This window comes from Achroia grisella, unplaced genomic scaffold (assembly GCF_030625045.1).
Source record: "Achroia grisella isolate CSIRO2021 unplaced genomic scaffold, CSIRO_AGI_Agris_v1 utg1419, whole genome shotgun sequence".
Taxonomy (NCBI): domain Eukaryota; kingdom Metazoa; phylum Arthropoda; class Insecta; order Lepidoptera; family Pyralidae; genus Achroia; species Achroia grisella.
In genome coordinates, this window is record NW_026712630.1 from 328,477 (window position 1) to 350,969 (window position 22,493).

The 22,493-nt window shown below is 33.5% G+C and overlaps 1 protein-coding gene across 1 annotated transcript; it reads left to right on the plus strand.

Moving 5' to 3' along the window:
* The first annotated feature begins 78 nt into the window (after positions 1–78).
* LOC131855455 (homocysteine-responsive endoplasmic reticulum-resident ubiquitin-like domain member 2 protein) lies at positions 79–14,975 on the plus strand. Its single transcript, XM_059206734.1, has 4 exons — positions 79–345; positions 9,797–10,242; positions 13,602–13,847; positions 14,588–14,975. Exons 1-4 carry the CDS (start codon positions 211–213, stop codon positions 14,904–14,906), a joined length of 1,146 nt encoding a protein of 381 aa, XP_059062717.1. The 5' UTR covers positions 79–210; the 3' UTR covers positions 14,907–14,975.
* Positions 14,976–22,493: the final 7,518 nt, after the last annotated feature.

The window sequence follows — 22,493 nt, forward strand, 5'->3', positions numbered from 1 at the left end:
TTACATCAATTGAATTAATTTCGTCATTCATTATATCCGTATAGAGTCAGTATAATCTAAAACATCTTAGTTGTCAGCTAATTCTCGAGATTCTATTGTGAATTTCAATATTAAATGTGTGTTTTCATACTGTGTTATCGTTTTTTATCGAGTAACATTTCTTAAGTGTACACTGTTAGATAACACTAGTGACAATTGGATGATTGAAAAATGATACCGGATAATGTTACGTTGATTGTGAAGGCGCCGAACCAACAAATTGCGGACCAGAACATTGAGTGTCAATCATCATGGACTGTTGGCCAGTTGAAGGGACATCTTTCAGAGGTGTATCCGAATAAACCGGTATGTTTTCATTAGTTTCGCGCACGCACACTATTTTTTTTAATTTGTACTAAATGAATGCATCATATGTTATTATTAATGATATTCGTTGACTACGACTTATCAGGGTATAATCAATATAAATGGGTTTGCGTTATTTGAAAACAAAATGTTTGTATTAGATTGTAAAATCAATTTTGTATTCATATCTTAGTTTAGATATATTTTTTAATGGATGATAATGAAATGGTGCTACATTGGCTAACAGTTTCACTGTTGGGCCACCAGAGAAAGATAAGATGATTTTTTTTTTTCCCATATTCGTCCATCTCCTTTTCAGTGATGGAACAGGCAAAGATCCTTAGACCATACAGCCTAGTCTACGTTTATACTTCTTCATATTTGAACAAGTGATGAGGCCAAAGGCCAATTCTCATGTATGTTTATTCATTATGTTTTCATTCGTGTTCAAAATTTAAGTCATATCCTTGTATCAATTATTTAAAGTTTTATCGATATAGGGGTAACATATAAATATATAGGTATATATGTTTCAAAATTAGTTAGCATGTCTTGGATGTCGCGCGGGATTATTTCCGGTTTCTTGTAAATGTTCAGTAAATTATCAATAAAGACCAAGTGTTGAATAGTCTAATACTGATCTTATCTCTCTCTGATGTAAGGTCAGATCATCTAGCTCTTGTGGCAAATTCACCAGCATTTTATCACAATGGTTTACTAGGGGATCAGTGTTATGGTCAACTTGACATGTATTGGGTCCACATTATTAACAAATTCTTTATTCTCAAAAAAATTAATTTATATTTCTGGAATTATTAATCTTATAAAGTGTATGAATTTCCAGAATTTACCATCCTCATAACAGCTATCTTTATAAAATCAATATAAATTAATATTGAATAAACATGTACAATTTAAACTATAGTCTGTTTTTTTATCTTGGAGACTAAATTGACAGATGTAACTTTCAAATTTTCAAATAATGTGCACACTTGTAGTGGGGTGGGGTTGTACCCGTGATCTATATATACTTGTTTAACCATAGGTTTTTATTTTAACATATTAGTTTTAAAGCTTTATAGGAAGTTTCCACAACAGCTGTCAGAGTGGAAATAAAATAATAAAAAAAACTTTCTCAAAATTTTATTTTCAAAATATACTACTGTTGTTATTGTATTATACAACATAAAAATACATTTTAGTGGTTTACATACATATAGTAATTTTTACATTATTAAGCTACAACCTGTAAATTTTTTTCATCCAAACAGCTAAATATTTAAATAACTGTTTTTTATTACATGCATATGAATATATATATATATATGGTACATACACCAAAAACACATTTTTTACAATTTTTGTTAGTCTGTCTGTTTGTTCCGGCTAATGTCTGAAATAGCTGGACCGAATTTGACGGGATTTTTGGCTGGTAGCTGATGTAATAAGGAGTAACTTAGGCTACTTTTATTTTAGAAATAGAAAGTTAAATACCACAGGGATGAAGTCGTGGGAACAGCTAGTAATTAATAAGAAGGTCATTTGTTTTTAAAAAAAGACAGTATTGGTTTTCCAGAATAATGTCAATTTGAAAAATCTATCTGATACACCAACCTTATATTTATTAATTTTCTGTTATTACATTTTAAATAAACACCCATACATTATTTCTAATTAATATCTATATTCTATCTAATTAGATAGAATATAGATATTAATTAGAAATAATCTAATATATATCTATAAAAATAGGTAATAATACAATTTGTGATAGTGCCTCAACCCTATTTAAAATAAAAAACTAAGGTAAAAGCTGGCAACATAAGTAAAGTCAAATTTGTCTCAGGGATTAAAAACAGACTACTCAAATTACAAATAGTTTGAGTTTGTTATCTGCATATCTGTTCAATCACTAATTAAAATATTAAAATTTCAACTAATATGTATATCTTTAAGATAACAATTAATGTTTGTTGGAATATTATAATGTTTAAGTTGTTGTATTATTGAAATAAAAAGTGTTTAGAATGTATACTGAATTTAATAGTGAACACACAGAATGTTCTAGAAGAAGCGCAAAATGTATATAAATTAAAATAAAACAAAATGGATGTTATGTGTCACATTCCAAATTTGAATTTTATAATTTTATTTTTAAATTTAATTATATGGCTGTTTGCGATCGCAAACAATTAGATTTCTGTAATTTAAACACGCATAGATATAAATATATAATTTTATAATACACAAACATAAATTATCTCTTGTCAGAATTGTATATATATACAATATAGATAATGTAAAAAATATTAATGTGTATTACTATATACTATTGTTTTTTTATATATGAAAACAATAGTATATAGAGGTTAAGGTAACACACAAAAAAATGTATAAACTGACTATGGTAAAATATTTTCTTATGGATGATAATGGAGTGGTGCACCTGCCAGCACTAATGGTTTATGCTGGCAGGACACCAGTGGAGGATGATAAGATTAGCCTATTGTGGTAAATTCACCATGAATTTTTCACAATAGTTTCTAGGGGGAACCATGTGAGTAAACAAATATTCAGTGTGGAAATCTGACCACTGCTACTGGAAGAATTATAACCTCTATTGATGATTAAACTTATTGAATCTACACCCATATTGCGACAGACACGACTAATTGCTTCCTGATGCCTTGTTCACCTCAGATCAAGGCATCATCAAGCAATTAATAAAGCTCCAATATAGCTCCAAAGCCTAGCCTTAACTGTTTGGCGATCAAACTACAAGCACCATTCTCAACTGCCAAACAGCTTGCTTTATAAGATGTGTATCAGTTGAAGATAAGGCAGTGAAATTACAGGATAGGAGGCATGACATAGCAATGTATAAGTGGTGTAATGAGTGTCACATGATAAAGTGATTTATAGTGCTGCTCATGTGTTTAGCTGACAGTTATTATTTACCATATCATATTCCATACCAATATTCATAATATTAATACTAGATTTAAAGAGAAACTTGCTGTCCCCAAGTATCGTTTAGAAAAAGTTAATAGGTCTTTTATGGGAATAGGTATAAAAATTTACAATAAGGTACCAAAGGATATGTTGGAATTACCCTTAAATAAATTCAAAACATCTCTTAAATCATACTGAGCAAAGCCTATTACTCACTAAAGGATTACTTGATGGCAATAGTTGTTCATGCACTGAATCATTTAATGTTAGACATAGACACCTATATAAATATACATTGTAAATAAACTGGCTTTAAAAAAAAAGTAATTCAATTGAGTTTCTTGCCAGTTCTTCTCAATTGGATCTATATACCGAATGGACGGTAGGTAGTACGGACGTAGTAGGACGGTAAAAAAAAATTAGAATGTAAATATTTGACGTTCATAAGCAGCTAAAATGTCCTACATGAATAAATTATTTTTGAATTTGAATATCAGCTTATTTACTATATCATTGATGTGAAAGTAACTTTCTTTTAAAATTATGATCTTACCTCAATCATATTCAGTCTGAGAGAATGGGGTTGTTATTATTAAGGATTACTGTCTCTGTACCTATCAATACCATGTCAGATCCAGTATGTCTGCATGTAAAGACTTCATATATATACATCTTATATATAAAATTCTCCTGTCACAGTTTTCGTTCCCATACTCCTCCGAAACGGCTTGACCGATTCTCATAAAATTTTGTGAGCGTATTGAGTAGGTCTGAGAATTGGCCAACATCTATTTTTCATCTCCCTAAATGTTAGGGGTAGTCCACCTCTAAATTATTATTTTTTATTTTAAGGCAGAACGTTTGCCAACAGCTAGTACATGTATATTTTGCCCTAAAAACCCCCATAATCAGGTTTTAATATTGTATATGCTGGTGATGCATCAATGATAATAAGGTGAGGATGAAGTTAAGTTCCATAGGCCTTGAAGAATGTTTAATAATTATCATATTACATCCTTCTTCTTTATTTTAAATGGCCGCCACTAATTTTGATCGGTGATTTTGCTAATGTCATGGTTTGAGAGACAGTGTAATTTGTAGCTGTGGCTTATTTTAGTTTACTTAGTAAACTTCGTTCGGGTTCAGTATATTATAGTTAAGGACATTACATCACATTACATCCTTCAAGGACTATGCAGTCTGACATTGGGGCCTCTTGTTCCCATTACTAGGTAACTTTCTGAGATTGTATATTAATGCGATCTTTACTTTTTTAAAGCTAAGGCCACTTGAATTCTTATAGTTACAGGTTCGTTTCTATATTATGCATACATGTGTTACAAAAAAATGTATCTAAGTATTTATATCAGTTGTCTATACCCATAATACAAGCTCTGCTTAGCTTGGTGCCGCTGTGTCAATGGTCCTTGAAAAAAATATCAGACCTTTTTTGGTGTCAGTACATTATGTAGTTAGTTAATCAACAGTTTGTTATGGTAAGAAATAATTGTTGCCAATTGAAATTTTATTGAGAAACTGATAAGGTTTAGGGTTCACTTTGACAATCGAATCTGGGGAAATTTTTAGTAATGTGGATTCATTGCCAGCAATTATTATTGTAAACATGTACAACATATTTGAAAAGAATACGAGCTGATTTTCTTTTCAGTTCTTCTCATCTCGAAATCATTCCGAGCTGACATTAAATTTGACATATCATAAGAATCTGTAATAGACCTACATGAATGAAGATATTTTGATTTTGATTTTTGTATATACCATGTCAGGTTGACCTCCACATGGTTCCTCTGGAAATCATCGTGATAAATTCATGGTGAATTTACCACTGTCTGAATAGCTAACTGGTGCCCTGCAAGCGTAAACCAGTGTTGGCTGGTGCACTATTTCTAAGTGCTCCGTAAGTCCTTCCGCGTGTTTGGAGTGCCATCTGCACTCGCCCCCTATCGTTCAGCGAAGCTGTATAGGCCAAATGACCAACAGCATTAGAATATCATCAACTCCTATTTTTTTTATTTTATTTATTTAAAAAATACGTCATACATAAGTAAAAAGTACATATTGCGGACTTAACACCTAATGGCATTTTGTACCAGGCAACCATGAGTTGTGCAGAGATAAGTTGTTGGCGGTGCAAATAATCTATACATATATATACATAATTTTTCTGTCTGTCTGTTTGTTCCTGCTGATCTCTGAAATGACTTTTGACGGGACTTTTTTTGGAGGTAGCTTATGTAATAAGGTATAACTTAGGCTACTTTTATTATAGAAAATAAAGTTAAATTCCACGCGGACGTAGTCGCGGGAACAGCTAGTACTACATGAAATTGAAGCTATGTGTACAATGTTAATTATGAGAATTTTAATGTACTCCACATGTGGAATAATAGGTATGTGGGTTTTGATAACAAATGTAGTTAGTTAGTTAAAAGGTTTGCAACCGGATGTGTGGTTTTTTTTTTCAAATCTATACATATATAAATAAAATTGGAGTGTCTGTTTGTAATATTGAAATAACCGTTTTTTACTACATGCATATGATTATAAATACGGTACATACACCAAAGTAACATTTTTTGTCTCTCTGTCTGTCGGTCTGTTTGTTCCGGCTAATCTCAGAAATGGCTGGACCGATTTGAACGGGACTTTTTTTGGCAAGTAGCTGATGTAATAAGGAGTAACTTAAGCTACTTTTATTTTAGAAAACTAAAGCTAAATTCCACGCGCGCTGGTGCGCGCGCCTTCGTCAACGGTTTACGTTTACGGGGCACCAGTAGAGGATGATAAGATGATCATGAGGTCAGGTCAGTTAGCCCATCGTGGGAAATTCATCAGGAAATTATCATGATGAACATCCTAAATTCGAACTATCACAGCTTTGTGTTATATTACGTTGATAGTCTCATAATAACAGTTTTTTCTAATTTATCTATTATTACTAGTTACTACTCGTTAGCTACTCGCCCCGGCTTCGCACGGGTGTATATGTATTATATATATAAGTACAAAAAGTAATCCATCGCAAAAGTTGAAATATCGTGTTAACTAAATAAAAGTATTTCCAAAAAAACCGGTTTTATTTAGATGAACTGGTATTATATCGACAAGAAATAGGGTAGAACCTCTAGAATCAACAAAAAACCCTTCAAAATCCGCTATGTAGGTTAAAGATTTAAGCATACATAGGGACAGACAGCGATAAAGATATTCACAGAAAATTCTAAAATAGTAATTTTGAACAACATTTAATTAAAAGAACAACACGCAGTTTTCTCTCTCGTTCTTGTGATGAGTCTGCGTTCCGAATTAGTGGCAGAATCAACAAAATATGACTATTCAAAAGTGCTTATGTTTGAAAAAATGTTAAGTTTATTTGAATATAGATTATTTCTATCTTTCATGTAGACAACGATTAGTTTTTTATTATGTGTATAATTTTAATATTTAGTACACACATTGTCAGTGTTAAGAAAACATAGTTCAATGTGAAACGGAAGATAAGACAGTTTAGTTTACTTATGTTGACCTAGTATCGTTATATACTGAGTAATCTAAATATATATAACTCAAAGGTGACTGACGTAGTGATCAATCAACGCACAGCCCAAACCACTGGACGGATCGGGCTGAAATTTGGCATGCAGGTAGATGTTATGACGTAGGTATCTGCTAAGAAAGGATTTTGATTAATTCTACCCCCAAGGAGATAAAATAGGGAATGAAAGTTTGTATGAAACTTTGTCAATTTTAAACTGATCGGGAAAACTTTGCATGCATAAATCTACTATGACGTAGGCATCCCCTAAGAAAGGATTTTGATAAATTCCACCCCTAAGGGGATAAATTAACGCGAGCGAATCCGCGGGCAAAAGCTAGTATTAAATAACTAGCTGTCCCGGCATTTTGATAGCGTAGCGTTGTTTTGCCATATAAATTTAAGTACTTATGCTTTTAAATAATAGTGGTTGGTGATAGAAGGGTGATAAATTTTCACCCTTCTATGTTTGTTTATAGGGTTTGTATGTATTTTCTTGTTGAAAACAAATTGTCCATAAAATAAAAATAAATGTTAGGGGTGGATAATCACTTAGGCGTATGAAAAATAGATAGTAACCGATTCTCAGACCTACTGAATATGCATATAAAGTTTCATAAAAATCTGTGAAGCCGTTTCGGAGGAGTATGGTAACTAACATTGTGACTAGAGAATTTTTTTTTACATATAAGACTAGCTGTCCCGGCAAACGTTGTTTTGCCATATAAATTAATAACGCTATAAAAAAATAGGGGTTGATGATAGAAGGGTGAAAATTTAGGATTGTATGTATTTTTGTATATTGTATCATAAAAAAAGAGAAATTAAAAATTTTGCCTTAAAATAAAAAATAAAAATTTAGGGGTGGACTGAAAAATTAAGGGGGATTAAAAATAGATGTTGGCCGATTCTCAGACCTACTCAATACGCTCACAAAATTTCATGAGAATCGGTCAAGCCCTTTCGAAGGAGTATGGGAACGAAAACTGTGACACGAGAATTTTATATATAATATGTACTGATTGTTAGCTGCTTTCATGAATCATTATCCTGCACAATGGTCTACTACAGGTAGGAAGAGGATTGTTAATAATGTATACTTGATCCTATTTCTAACGATATACCATACCAAGTAGAAGAAGAAACTCCACTGCATATCCCATGTCATTGTAGCCCACTCATGCATAAACGAAATATCTCCTTTGAAAAGTATACACTATATCCTGAGGAGATAAAAACCATCGATCCTAAGAATATCCTTCAATTCTTGTCCCTGACGGGTCTAGGTAGCGAACTTTGATAAAGGGCGAGCACAATAGATCTACGTAGGTCGCAGTGCTACAGGTCTAAGTATCTGACAATGGCCCAAAACCCTCAATAAAAAAAAACACATCAGGTTGATCTTCACACACACCTGGAAAGTATCATGATTCCTGGTGAATTTGTCAAGATGGGCTAACTGACCTGACCTTATGTTCATCTTATCATCCTCCACTGGTGCCCCGCAATCGTATACCGTTAGCGCAGGCGGGTGCAACATTCCATTATTGGGGCGAGGGGATTGTTAGTAATGTGGACTCATGACCCCATTGTAAGTAGCTTTGACGTGGTCTAGTGTTTTGAGTAGTCATGCTCACTAAAATGTCCAGACTTGTGGCGTCGTGGTGGGCCGGGTCATTGGGCTCCCTAAAATATGGTCGAGCGCAGTGATGGCTGGCTCATCCGTCATACTTGTGAACGGATGCTGCTTGTAGGGACTGGTCTGCTCTAATCACTATGACTGATTTCCTCTTATTAATTGTTTAACCAGTTGGTTATATTTTCCATATTTTTTCTATTTGAGTATTTTATTGAATTCAAGCTAATTGGTGGTTTGTATTCACACACTTAAACTTAAAAATGTAAAGTAATAATAAAAATTGACGAGTTTCTTGCTCGTTCTTCTTGTGATGAGATTCCGAACGAAAAAAAATGTAATGACTATTCAAAAGTGCTTCAATGTAAGTTTATTTGAATAAATGACTTTCTATTCTTTTTTCTATTCTATTGCTAGCAAATGTACCATGTCAGCTTGACCTCCACGGGGTTCCCCCTGGAAACTCGTGACAATTTCCTGGTGAATTTGTCAAGATGGGCTAACTGACCTGACCTCATGCTCATCTTATCATCCTCCACTGGTGCTCCGCCAGCGTAAGCTCCGTTAGCGCAGGCGGACGCTCAATATTCCATTATCATCCATAAAAAAAATCCTTTATCATCCAATAAAAAAAATGTCTACTACAAGGGTAAGAGGATTGTTTGTAATGTAGAGCTGTAGTAATGGACTGTTGAACCCATTGTTAGCAATGTACAGATTGACCTTCATGCGGTTCCCCCTCGAAATCATACTCGTATATGATTTGTATTAGTCTGGGAGCACTCTATGTATATTATGCATGTATTTATATCAGTTGTTTAGTACTTGTATCACAAGCTCTACTTACCTTAGGACTAGATGGCGCTGTGTTAATTGTCCAAGGATATTATTATTTAGAAATTTTGCAAGAATAGAAACATTAAAATCCTTTACTCAAATAAACTTAATTTAAGCATTTTTGAATGTTCTTCACATTTTTTTAATCTACCGCTGATTCGGATAGCTGTCTCATCACAAGAAGAATGAGCAAGAAACTTGCGTGTTGCTCTTTTAAATAGTCGTTGTAAGTTCACTTTTTTAAGTCGTACTTCAAACGTGTGAATACAAATTACCAACTAGCACTAATTTATTGGTGTCAAATATTAAATACACAATAGGATTAAATCAGTCGCAGTGATTAGAGCAGACCAATCTCTACAAGCTACACTCGTTCACGAGTATTGAAGAAATGTTCAAAGAGTGATATAATTGTTACTAATACATGAAATATAATGATTTCTCTAACAATGTTTGTTTTAAATTTGCAGAGAACAGATGAACAAAAGATTATATACTCAGGCCAACTGCTAGAAGACAAAACGGTACTGAAGGACGTACTCCGAACGTATGAGAGCCAGATAGCTCATACTATGCACTTGGTGTGCACACCAAAAAGAAAAATGACAGAACCTGAACAGCCAGGACAAAGCACCGAAGGTATAAGGCGCAGGATCGTGCCAGAGACTAGAGAGAACACAGAAAGACCAGTGGAGACTGTGCCCCGACCAGAGACAAGGCAGAACGACCAGAATCACACGGTTGAGATGCAGAACTACCTCAGTTCGTTTGTAAATAATTATGGTAGAGTGCCCCCGTACCCTAATTACAACTTTGGGGAGTACCTACCAGTGCCTAATGACCCGGCGTCGCTCGCTAACCACATGATGATGATGCAGCAGGCGTATGTGCAGTATATGCAACAGTATGCCAACATGTAAGTAAAGTTTGGGGTCAATAAAGCACGTGTCATGATTTTCGTGACTTTACTCTTCACCCGTGTTTGTCACAGTTTGTCAACAATTTTGCCAACTGTGACAAATACGGGGAATATACGAAAATTTTGAAATGTGACGTCACAATTTAGGGTCACATTCTTGTCACACTATGTCACACTTTGTCAACTTATTAAAGTGTAACGTAATTTATGGATGGTCTCTTTTTTATCTGACTAGAATACTAACAATTTTAGTTTAGTCAGTTGTGTTATGATACTTGAAAAGCCAACATACTGACAGCAAAATGCTATTACAAAGCAAGCTGTTAGGGAACGAAATAGGTCAGACGACTTTGTATAAAGTCTGCCTTTGTATATTTATCCATTGCAAACAAACATTTTAACGGTATATTACATTTTGAAAAGTGACGTCACAATTTAGGGTCTCCTTGTCACACTATGTCACACTTTATCAACTCATCAAAGTGTGACGTAATTTATAGATGGTTCCTTATCTTGTATTTTCTTGTTTAATATGACTAGAATAATAGCAATTTTAGTTTAGTCAGTGTTTTTTATAATAAAAGTTTTTATGTACAAAAGCCGACAGCAAGATGCTGTTACAAAGCAAGATATTTGGGGATGAAATACGTCAAACGACTTTGTATAAAGTCTGCCTTAGTATATTTATCCATTACGAATGAAAATTCGATCGTAATAAAAGATACAAAATGTCTTTGGACCAGCAATAACAATCAAACAAAATAATATATATTCGTGTATGTATTGTATGCATGGTCGTGTGTGTAATGTATTTTTATGCATAACTAGCTTTTGCCCATGGCTTGGCTCACGTTAATCCCCTTAGGGGGTGGAATTTATCAAAATCCTTTCTTAGGGTGTGACTATGTAAGTAAGTAAGTTGCTTTATGCATGCAAAGTCTCAGCCCTATCGGTTTAAAATTGATAAAGTTTTATACAAACTTTCATCCCCTATTTTATCTCCTTGGGGGTAGAATTAATCAAAATCCTTTCTTAGCGGATGCCTACGTCATAACATCTACCTGCATGCCAAATTTCAGCCCGATCCGTCCAGTGGTTTGGGCTGTGCGTTGATAGATCATTGTCACATGTCAGTCACCATTGAGTTATATATATTTGAGATATATATAGATTTAAAAAAATATCATTCTGCACTTTTTCTCTATATAAACTTATAAGTGTACGAAATTACATAATCCGTCTGCGCAAAAAAGGTAAGATTTTTCTTAAAAAGGTGTACATTTGTACAAAGGTACACTTACTAATATGCTGATGATATCTCTCAATAAAGAGTTTCATACCTCATCATGATCATGATCATCATCATCATCATCATCATCATCATCATCATCATCATCATCATCATCATCATCATCATCATTATCATATATAAAAAAATACAACTCCCCGACAGGGCTTTGATAATGTAGGCGATTAGTAGATAAAACGTCACAAGGCCACTCTACTGATTTATCTAATTGCAATGCCTTTTTTTTAATGTACATTTTTTGCTATCATGAAACAACTTGTTTCCTGTTTATCTCCGCTTGATAACGCTTAAGTGGATTCAGATGTCATTCATTGAGTATTGAAAAGTAACTGTAACCTATACATAAATACCTTTAAATAGTGTCTGTTTGTAATATTGAAATAACCGCTTTTTACTACATGCATATGAATGTATATACGGTACATATACCAAAATAACATTTGTTATAATTTTTGTCTGTTTGTCTGTCGGTCCGTTTGTTCTGGCTAATCTCTGAAATGGCTGGACCGATTTTGACGGAACTTTTTTTGGCAGGTAGCTGATGTAATAAGGAATAACTTGGCTACTTTTATTTTAGAAAAATAAAGTTAAATTCCACGCGGGCGAAGTCGCGGGAACAGCTGGTCTATACATATAAATAAAGTTGGAGTGTCTGTTTGTAATATTGAAATAACCGTTTTTTACTACATGCATATGAATATAAATATGGTACGCTCTGTGAATGGCCATTTACCTTCTGGGCAAAGTAGCTACTATTCTCGGGTCGCAAGTAAACCTAGATAAGCTATATATGAATATAATGTAAGCATTTATACAGATGTTTTATGAGAATGAAATGATGTCACCCCACGATAATGACAGAGTCATTCAAACGGCATTGTTGGAATTAGTATATTTATATTAAATGTATGTATGTATATATGTGAAGCAAAAACTTTGTAATTCTTATTACGAAAATTTCGCGTATGATGGAGTGGAGTATGAAATTTCGCACACTTATAGTTTTTATAGAGAATTGCAAAATGATAATATTTTTTCACTTATGCATAATAAATACTTTATTGTGCGCGGGTACACGCTTCCACAATTGAGTAGGGCGAATGGGTCGCCCCAACAACGAGGTAGGGCCTGCCCTATATCTACAACGCCGTCGAAGTCGCGGTAGAATGCTAACCCCCTCCGATCGATCCCCCCGTCTATTCACACGGGGATCGATATACGACGGCCTGAGCCGAGATTTGAACCCCTAGTGGTGCCCTCAGATTAAAGTTGTATCCGTCAGGCAGGAGTTGGTCTTCAGCCGCTTCATAAGTCCTTCCTTGGTTTGGAGTGCCATCTGCACTCGCCCCATAACGTCCGGTGAAGCTGTAAAGGCCAGCTGCGAACAACAGCATCAGAGTAGTCCGAAAAAAAAAAGGAGTGACTTGGCTACTTTTATTTTAGAAAATAAAAGCTAAATTCCACGCGGACGAAGTCGCGGGAACAGCTAGTTCATAATAATAATAATATATCACAGTACAACTCACACAGCGCCATCTAGTCCCAAGCTAAGCAGAGCTCGTATTAAGTACTAGTCAACTGGTATAAATACATAATATAAACATCAAACACCCGGCTGATACGAACAATCATGCTCCTAAATACAAATCTTTGTCCCGTGCGAGGAATCGAACCCGCGACCACCGAAAATAAGCGGTGCTAACCCGCTAGACCATCAGAGTTGTCCAAAATTAAGAAGTTAAAATTAAAAATATCTTTATTCATGTAGGTATATTACAAACTCTTATGATATGTCAAATCTACCGTCAGTTCGGAATGATTTCGAGATGAGAAGAACTGATAAGAAACTCAGCTCGTATTCTTTTCAAATAAATGTTGTACATGTTTACAATAATACAGATTCATTTTTAAATTCAAATTTGTGAGAGTAGAGTGACCACCAGCATATGCTATTGCAAAAGCAAATAGTCTAATCAGTGTTTGTAACCCGAACAGACCAGTCCCCACAAGCAGCACCCGGTCACGAGTATAATGTTAAATTCGACAGGTGGCAAGCCACCCAGGCAGTCCCACCGGCGCCAGTCCCCGAAGCACCCCCGCAGCCCCCGCAACACCCCCAGCCCCCGCAGCACCCTCAGCCGCAAGAGGAGCCCGAGGACGCGCTGGCGGCTCGCGACTGGCTGGACAACTTGTACGCAGCCTCCCGACTGGCGATACTCTTCTCCCTGGTATACCTGTATGGTAGCCCGGCCAGGTTGCTACTGGTTTTGCTATTGGCAGCCGCTGGATATCTGTGAGTATACTTGAGAAATTCTAGAATGTTCTGTAGCGTAGAGGAATAAAATAGATGTTACTAACGGCATATAATGACAGACAAAAGTTCTGACATATATAAAGTAAACAATAAACAGTTATACCTATAATTAATTTATTAATTACAGACTCTCCGGTCCAGTGGTTTAATACACCGCTTTACTATCCGATGGTCGTGGGTTCGATTCCTCGCACGGTACAAGCATTTGTATTCATAAGTATGATTGTTTGTATCGGTCTGGGTATTTTCTATGTATAATATGTATATATTTACAAAAGAAAAATCTATGTATTTGTATCAGTTATCTAGTACCTATAACACAAGCTCTGCTTAGCTTGGGACTAGATGGCGCTGTGTAAGTTGTCCTAAGATATTATTATTATTATAATTAATCTACCTAGATATATTCTAATATCACACTGTTCACAATATAATAGTCCATACATAGTAAAAAATTCGCTGCCGTTGTCTGATCGCTTATATCTTTTAAATTACGCAACGATTTTTAATGCAGTTGTCAGCAATAGATAGAGTGATTCAAGAGGAACGTTTATATGTATAATACGTCCGTATTATAGTATATAACAATCTAAGAAATTCAATCATTGTAATGCATCCGTGCGAAGCCGGGACAATTCACTAGTATACATATAACACTTCTAATTTCGTATTCTAATAAAGAATTACATAATATTAAGACCAAATTTATTAATTTCCAGCCACCAAATCGGCTTCTTCCGAGATCTGTACCTCAACCAAGCCGAAAACCGCCGCAACGAGCCGGTACCAGCCAATCGAGCTGACACCCCTCCCCAGGAGGAAGGGGCTCCCGTGCAGGGGGCTGCGGAGGCTCCCCCACAAGAGGCGGTAGTAGAACCCCCTCAGGGAGCAGCAGGGGAGCCCCCTCAGGCAGGAGCTGCCCCCGCGACTCCACCGCAGGCGGCACCTGTACCAGACAATGGTAATCAGTCGTTACTAGCCGTGACTTGGATGATATTTACCTCGTTCTTCGCGTCGCTGATACCGGATACAAATTAAAAGTAGGTTTAAAAAAAGCCCAGTTCAGTTTGAAGTGCAGACTTTGTCTTTTTAAGGCTTTGCCACATTGGTGATAGGAGTATTATTATGTAACAGTTGTTAATTCAGATTTTACTGTGTATTACGACTTGATAAAATTACAGTAGCATATGCTGGTGGTCCCTCTCTCCTTAAGTGAATCTGTATTTTTGTAAATGTACAAGCTCATTTCAAAATAATAAGAGATGAGTTTCTTGTCAGTACTTCTCAACTTGGAATCACTCCGAACTGACGGTAGATTTGACAAATTCAAATTCAAAATATCTTTATTCATGTAGGTCTATTACAGACTCTTATGATATGTCAAATCTACCGTCAGTTCGGAATGATATCGAGATGAGAAGAACTGACAAGAAACTCGGCTCGTATTTTTTTCAAATAATAGTGGAACATGTTTATAATAATACACAGTCATACACAGACATATCATAAGAGTCTGTAATAGATCTACATGAATAAAGATATTTTGAAATGGACAGTAATTGTCAAATGTACAATTAGGTATGAATTCATGTAGATTCATACAAGACATGTATGATGTTTTTTTTGTTTTATTTCTGTCCAGTTCATAATTTTTTTTTATGAAAAGAAACTTTTCCAAATTATACGATATAGGCAAGGCAATGATGAAAAAAGTGGCAAGAATCTCGCTTGTTCTTCTTATAACGGTTGTAAACTGTACAAGTATCAAATAGTTCATATACTGTCAAGCTGGCATTGTTAGCGTGTGAATAATAAAGGGTTTTAAGGCAAAATATACAAATTTTAAAATCGACTATAAAGTTTTGCTTTAAGGTCCTATTTCCAAAATATGTATTTTTTTGTTAGAATAGAATAGAATAGAAAATCATTTATTCAAATAAACTTAATTTAAGCACTTTTGAATAGTCAACATTTTTTTAAATCTACCGCTTATTCGGAAAGCTGTCTCATCACAAGAAGAATAAGCAAGAAACTTGTGTGTTGCTCTTTTAAACAATCCTTGTAAGTTCACATTTTACAAGTCGAAACGTAATACAATTTATTATTGCATACGTTTAAATTAAATGAAATAAATCAAATTCAAATACAAAAATCATTTATTCATGTAGGATTAGCCGATTATTAACGTCAGTTTTCTTATGTTATAACATTTTCCCTACCGTTCAGTTCGGTACAGATTCAATTGAGAACAACTGGCAAGATTTCCTTATTAAAATAAAAAAACATACTACCATGTATTTGATACATACACGTATAGAAGTGTATATGGTCTATGGTCTTTGACTATAAAACCTCAATAATGATCAAACTTATAATTTAAGTGTGTTATGGTCAATTTCGACCACTGAGTGACCACTAGTTATGTTTATTAAACATGCAGCCCTTGCTAAACGTTGATAATGTGACAAAGTTATTACTTGAACTGAATACAAAGATGTATAAAAACTTCTACAAAATATGGATGATCTTTTAAAATATATATTATTTATTGTTATACATCGGTGTGTGTATATAGCTTAGTTAATATTGAAAATGAAAGGTAGAATATATATACGGTGTTGTAAATTAAATAATTAAAAGTATCGTTTAAATTCCCACTGATATTCGAGTTTATGGCAAGTGTGAACAAAACTATAGGTTATAAATCTTAATATTAACTATTGTACATAAAATAAACCCTTCACTTAAATACAAATATTTGAATGTATAAATAAACTCTTCACTTCAATACAAATATTTGAATTTATAATCATATTTGTATTAATCACAGCGTATTTTGTGTATTTACAAAATAAAATCTGTAATAGTTCTGCCTCGTTTAGAAATAAATGGCTCTGTGTGGTGATTAATCTATATTTGAATGATATTTTTGTTAGAAAATTGTTTAGATTACAAATGTCTTTTATATTATGTCAGAATTGTGCCCAGTGCATTATTTATTGTTTATTATTAAAAGTTATGACATAATTTCTTTCAAAAATATTTTAACTTTCAATAAATAATACATATATTTTGTATTGAATTAAATTATAATAATTCTAGCACGTCCTCGACTGTTATTCTATTTGGGGTTGTTGACGTGAAAGTCATGTAATATCAAAATTATAAAAAATGTTATTTTTCAACCAAAAACATATTGGTTGATTAGAATAGAGTTGTGCTTCGAAATTGTATCATTGTCTGAGCATCTGCGTATTCACAACACTAGATCGAGGCTATAGCAATATTGACTTGTACAAAACAGAACTGAACAGAACTGAACAGAACTGAACAGAACTGAACAGAACTGAACAGAACTGAACAGAACTGAACGGAACTGAATAGAACAAAAATTCCGTTTGATTATATAATATTACAAAAAAATCTTAACAACGCCATTTAAATCGTTTACTAACGCCATCTAGCGTCATAATTGGAAACTGTTATATCATTAACAGTTCAATGTTATGAAATTTTTATCTCTAAATTATACATTCGTACTGACGTCAAACCAAATACTAATTGTATATTAATTTAGATATAGACAATGTATTATAGTTTATTTTTGTGATTTGTCCAGGGATCTATTTATTAAATTGCTTTTATCAGCGCACACAAACAGAGCAATATCAGTAGTAGGTCATTGAATTCTCAAAAGATATTAAATTATATATTGCCGTTTTGAAATCCGTACTTTCATGTTTTATTCAACATGTCCAGTTGTTTGGTCGTGTATTACTTATATTGTAGTTAGGGGCCGTTCAAGTATTACGTAAACATCATAAGCGGACGGGAGAACTTTGTTTTGCTTATTTTGGATGATGGGGGGTGGGGGAGTCTAAATGATGATTACGTCATCGGTAGTCATTTACTTTTTTACACGAATGGCAACCCTCACATTGTCTTTGCTAAAAAAACAATACATTAATTAAAAAATGTTTACGTAAGCATGGGACCTCCCCTCCAGAGGTAAGGACTTTACTTACTTTTGCTGACTTGGGGTGGGGGGGGGGGGGGGTAAATAATTTTAATAAATCTGCTTACGTAATACTGGAACGGCTCCTTAGTTTTAATATAGCGTAAGTTGAGCTTGGTGAGTTTTGAATTAATTATATATAACTTGATACTGTATCCACTATATATAATTTAATGTAATGCAGTTAAGTAGTAAATATAATATATCCGCTAAAATTGTGACAAGAAACACTGAAATCAAGGTGATTGTACAGGCTTATCGACTAAAGACGTTTTTACGTTTGTAGTAGTGTTATAATAGTCAGTAAAACCGGTATAAACCAGTTAAAACTAGTCAACATGGTTAGACAGATGGGCACTAAAACCGGAATAAACCAGTTTGAACTAGTCAACATGGTTATACAGATGGGCACTAAAACCGGAATAAACCAGTTTGAACTAGTCAACATGGTTATACAGATGGGCACTAAAACTGGAATAAACCAGATTGAACAAGTAAACATGTGCGTCACACTAACGTATGTGTTTATCGCATGACCTTGTAAGTAGTGTCATTTTTTTCTTGATAACTGGAGTTGAAGAAATGCACTATAAAAAATTAAATTTAGCATGTGCAATAATCAAAACCTACATATAAAAATAAGAAATCATATATATAAAGTATTTGTGTATTTATTTACTGACCGTAGACTACTACAAACGCAAAATATCTTGTGACGAGTCTGCTTTCCGAATGAGTGGTAGAATAAATATAACTATAGAAATGTGCTTATAAGTTTATTTAAACAAAGACTATTTCTATGCACCTGTACCTTCACCTAGCTCATAGTGTAATATATATGGTTTACTAAAAACATCCTCCAAAGGGAAAAAAATAAGATAAATTATTAAAACAACAACAAGGTCGTTGAATTAGTTTAAATTTGCGACTCTAATTGAGTAAAAGTGTGTTTTAATATCAACAAGTTTAGAAACCATATAGTTATTCTTACATTGACTTCAAGAATCATAACTAAATCTACAGATACATGATTAAAATATTAACTGAACCGTATTATATGTAGCCTTAGACGATTGGTCGCCCGTCAGGTTGTCTAAATGCGACACCCGTTCCGATTGGTGGATTTACAAAAAGAATTATTTATTACCGTAAGATACAAATGACAATGCCTAAAATAAGTAGTGACGACCATCTGGCTGTATGGGCTTAGACTCTTTGCCTTTCCTATAATGATAAAAAAAAAAAACAAAAAGTATCTATCATCGAAATGTCAAATTATCTTTGCACATTGGATCTTCTAACTTATTAGTAACTCCATTAAAGTAAAATGTGACAGACTTATATGTACTATTAGGTTTTTTTTTACTTTTTTTTCTTTTCTTATTTTTTTTTATTTAGTTAAGTGTTAAACATATAATTGTTACCAATAAATTTCCTATAGATTAATCAGACAAATTTTTTCTCCATTTGTCACAGATTATTATAATTTTTTAATAATATCTTTATTTCATTGTTTCTAAGCTGCTCCGATGCGAGTGCAAGCGAGATAGAAGACATCCCTAAATATCATTTTGGTTTCAATTCTGTGTACTATTATTGGTTCTTGTTGCATATTTATTTTGAAGTTTTGAGTGACTTTATAGTGCAGAAACTAAATTGGTGTAATCATTACTATTAAGTAAGGAAATATATAGGACATTCTTCTCTGGAAGTCAATATCTACCAATCTAATAATATTCGATAGTAGCCATTCTTTTTTTTTAATCTCGACTTTAGAGTACAAGGTTGGAATGGAATGTTAAATAAAAAAAAATTACGTAAAAATGTATTTTAAAAAAATGTTTTCATATAAAACTAAAATCTCCAATGAACATATTTTAGTAATTGTTTGTCAGTTTGTAATTAAATTTTAGCTCGTTAATACCTAAATTAAATAGTTGTAAAGTAGCTTTAATAAACGTTTAACGTTTTATGATTAAGGGGTTAATTTATAACAGTTGTTTAAATTTAAAAAATAACCGTTTGGTTATGTTTAATTACAAATTAATTTAAATACAAAATGAAACGTCATACAAAGATCACCTGCATTTTGTTATAATTATAAGTTTTGGATATTGATATAGGAAACTTAGGTATTGACGACTGTTTGTTGAACATCAGATTTTAAACTTTAAATATATAATAAACTTAGCTGTACACGCGACTACGTCCGCGTGTAATTTAACTTTATTTTTCTAAAATAAAAAAAGAAAAGTAGCCTAGGTTACTCCTTATTGTATCAGCTACCTGCCAAAAAAAGTCCCGTCAAAATCGGTCCAGTCATTTCAAAGATTAGCCGGAACAAACAGACAGACAAAAATTGTAATAAATGTTATTATGGTGTATGTACCGTATTTAGATTCATAAGTATGTAGTAAAAAACGGTTATTTCAATGTTACAAACAGACACTCCAATTTTATTTATATGTATATATAAACCCAGGGCAATTCACACAGCGCCATCTTGCCTCAAGCTAAGCTGAGCTTCTGCTTGTGTTATGAGTAGTAGTGGTATATATATAAGGAAAACATCCAGAACAATACAAACAATCGTACTTTTTAATACAAACTAATTTCACTGGTTTTCTTAGACATAGAGAATAAATAAGAATAAACATCAACAAAACAACGTGTACATCCTGATTTAGCACACCATCTTATTTCCGATGGTCGCGGGTTCGATTCCTGACACAGTACAAACATTTATATTCAGGAGTATGACTGTATTAGTATTGATCTGGGTGTTTGTTATGTATATTATGTATGTATGTATTTACGAAAAAGTATTTGTATTATCTAGTATCCGGAATATGAACTCTGCTTAGTTTAGAACTAGATAGCGCTGTATGATTATTTCTAAGTTATTATTGTTATAGTTGAATAAAACCTAAATATTAAACAGAAGCTACGTAAAGTTAATTTCTCAGATTGTCATGTTTAAAAAGCAAAAAGTCGTCAATATAAAAGTTTCTGAAGCATGTTATTACAAGAATCATTGTGTACTGTGATAAGATATGTTGTTCGCAATCACGTAAATAAAATATGAAATGTGGCTTTTTGTTTTATTTTAAAAAAATGTATGTCTAGGTATATAATAATAACACGCACGTACATACATACACACTGCACTTATCTGGTTTTGGCCCGTAAGTGTGGTATACGCCGCAAAGCGTAAAAATTCCAGCAAAAAAACCTGAGAAAACAAAATTTACCAAGAATAATAATCTCAGGATAATTCACACAGCGCCATCAAGAACCAAGTTAAGCTAGCTAAAGCTTGTGTTATGGATTCTACATAACTGATACAAATACCTAGATATTTTTTTGTAAATACATACATATTATACATAGAAAATACCCAGACGGATACAAACAAACATTCATGAATACAAATGTTTGTGGCGTGCGAGCAATCGAATCCGCGACCATCGGACGTAAAGCGGTGTGCTAGACCCCTAGACCACCGAGGTCGTCAATTTTTATCTGTTGTCCAGTATCACAAGGTATGCTAAACGTGGGACTAGATGGCGCTGTATTAATTATTCTGAGAGAGTTCGCGCCATTTTTTTATCCATTTCATTCTTCATCACTTTCCCGCTCACAGTATGTAAAGTCGAGGTCGCCCGACTACTAACGGTTAAGACCGAATGGTGACATCTCGTCCCGACCGCTCAGCTTTAAATTAATTAATATAATATATTGACATCAAAATAAGTAATTTTGATTCTGTGCGTGCCTGTGTTAAACCTAGTATTCATCGAGTGCAGCAGCTGTACAAGAATATACCCGCTCTAGTCGCAGGTACTCGTGCATCCCTTATTTCTATATACAGTCCACTTACCTTATCCAGTATCCCCCACTTCTCCACTGAGATATATTTTTACTAAGATCTAAACTGATTAGGCAGTTGTTTGCCACCTACGTGGTATAAAAAAAATACAGGATAAGAGGCATGACATCATAGTCATCACCAGTAACAGCAACAGTATATGTAACAGCTAGTAGCAATGTATGACTGTAGCATTTTTAATGTATATAGACGACTGTTTACCATTCTAATTAAATAAAAGAAACTGCAATCCCATAATTAACATACATTTATTTATATTGATAACAAAATATCGTATCGTTTAGAAAAAGTCAATAGGTCCTTTATGGGATACATCTTACATTACTTTCATACATTACAAAAATATATTTTAATTAGGTCTACATTTCTTTCATACTAGTATGCATACATTTCAAAAATTATATTTTAATGTAGGAATGTCAAAAATTATCTTCTAATGTAGGTACATACATACATTTCTTTCATAAAATTTTACAATAAGATACCAAAGGATATATTGGAATTACCCTTAAATAAATTCAAATATATTAGATGAATATAAAACACTGTTAAATCATATTTACTGAGCAAAGCCTATTACTCACTAAACGATTACTTGAATGACGAGCGTGCATGGCAATAGTTGTTCATGCACTGGATTTTCATTTAATGTTAGACATACACACCTATATGAATAAATATATATTTTAAATAAACCTGCTTTTAAAAAAAAGTAATTCAA

Coding starts and splice junctions, on each gene's coding strand:
- LOC131855455 (XM_059206734.1), top strand. CDS start 211: ATGATACCGGATAATGTTACGTTGATTGTGAAGGCGCCGAACCAACAA. Junction 10,243..13,601: donor ATGCAACAGTATGCCAACAT/GTAAGTAAAGTT, acceptor TAAATTCGACAG/GTGGCAAGCCACCCAGGCAG. Junction 13,848..14,587: donor TTGGCAGCCGCTGGATATCT/GTGAGTATACTT, acceptor ATTAATTTCCAG/CCACCAAATCGGCTTCTTCC.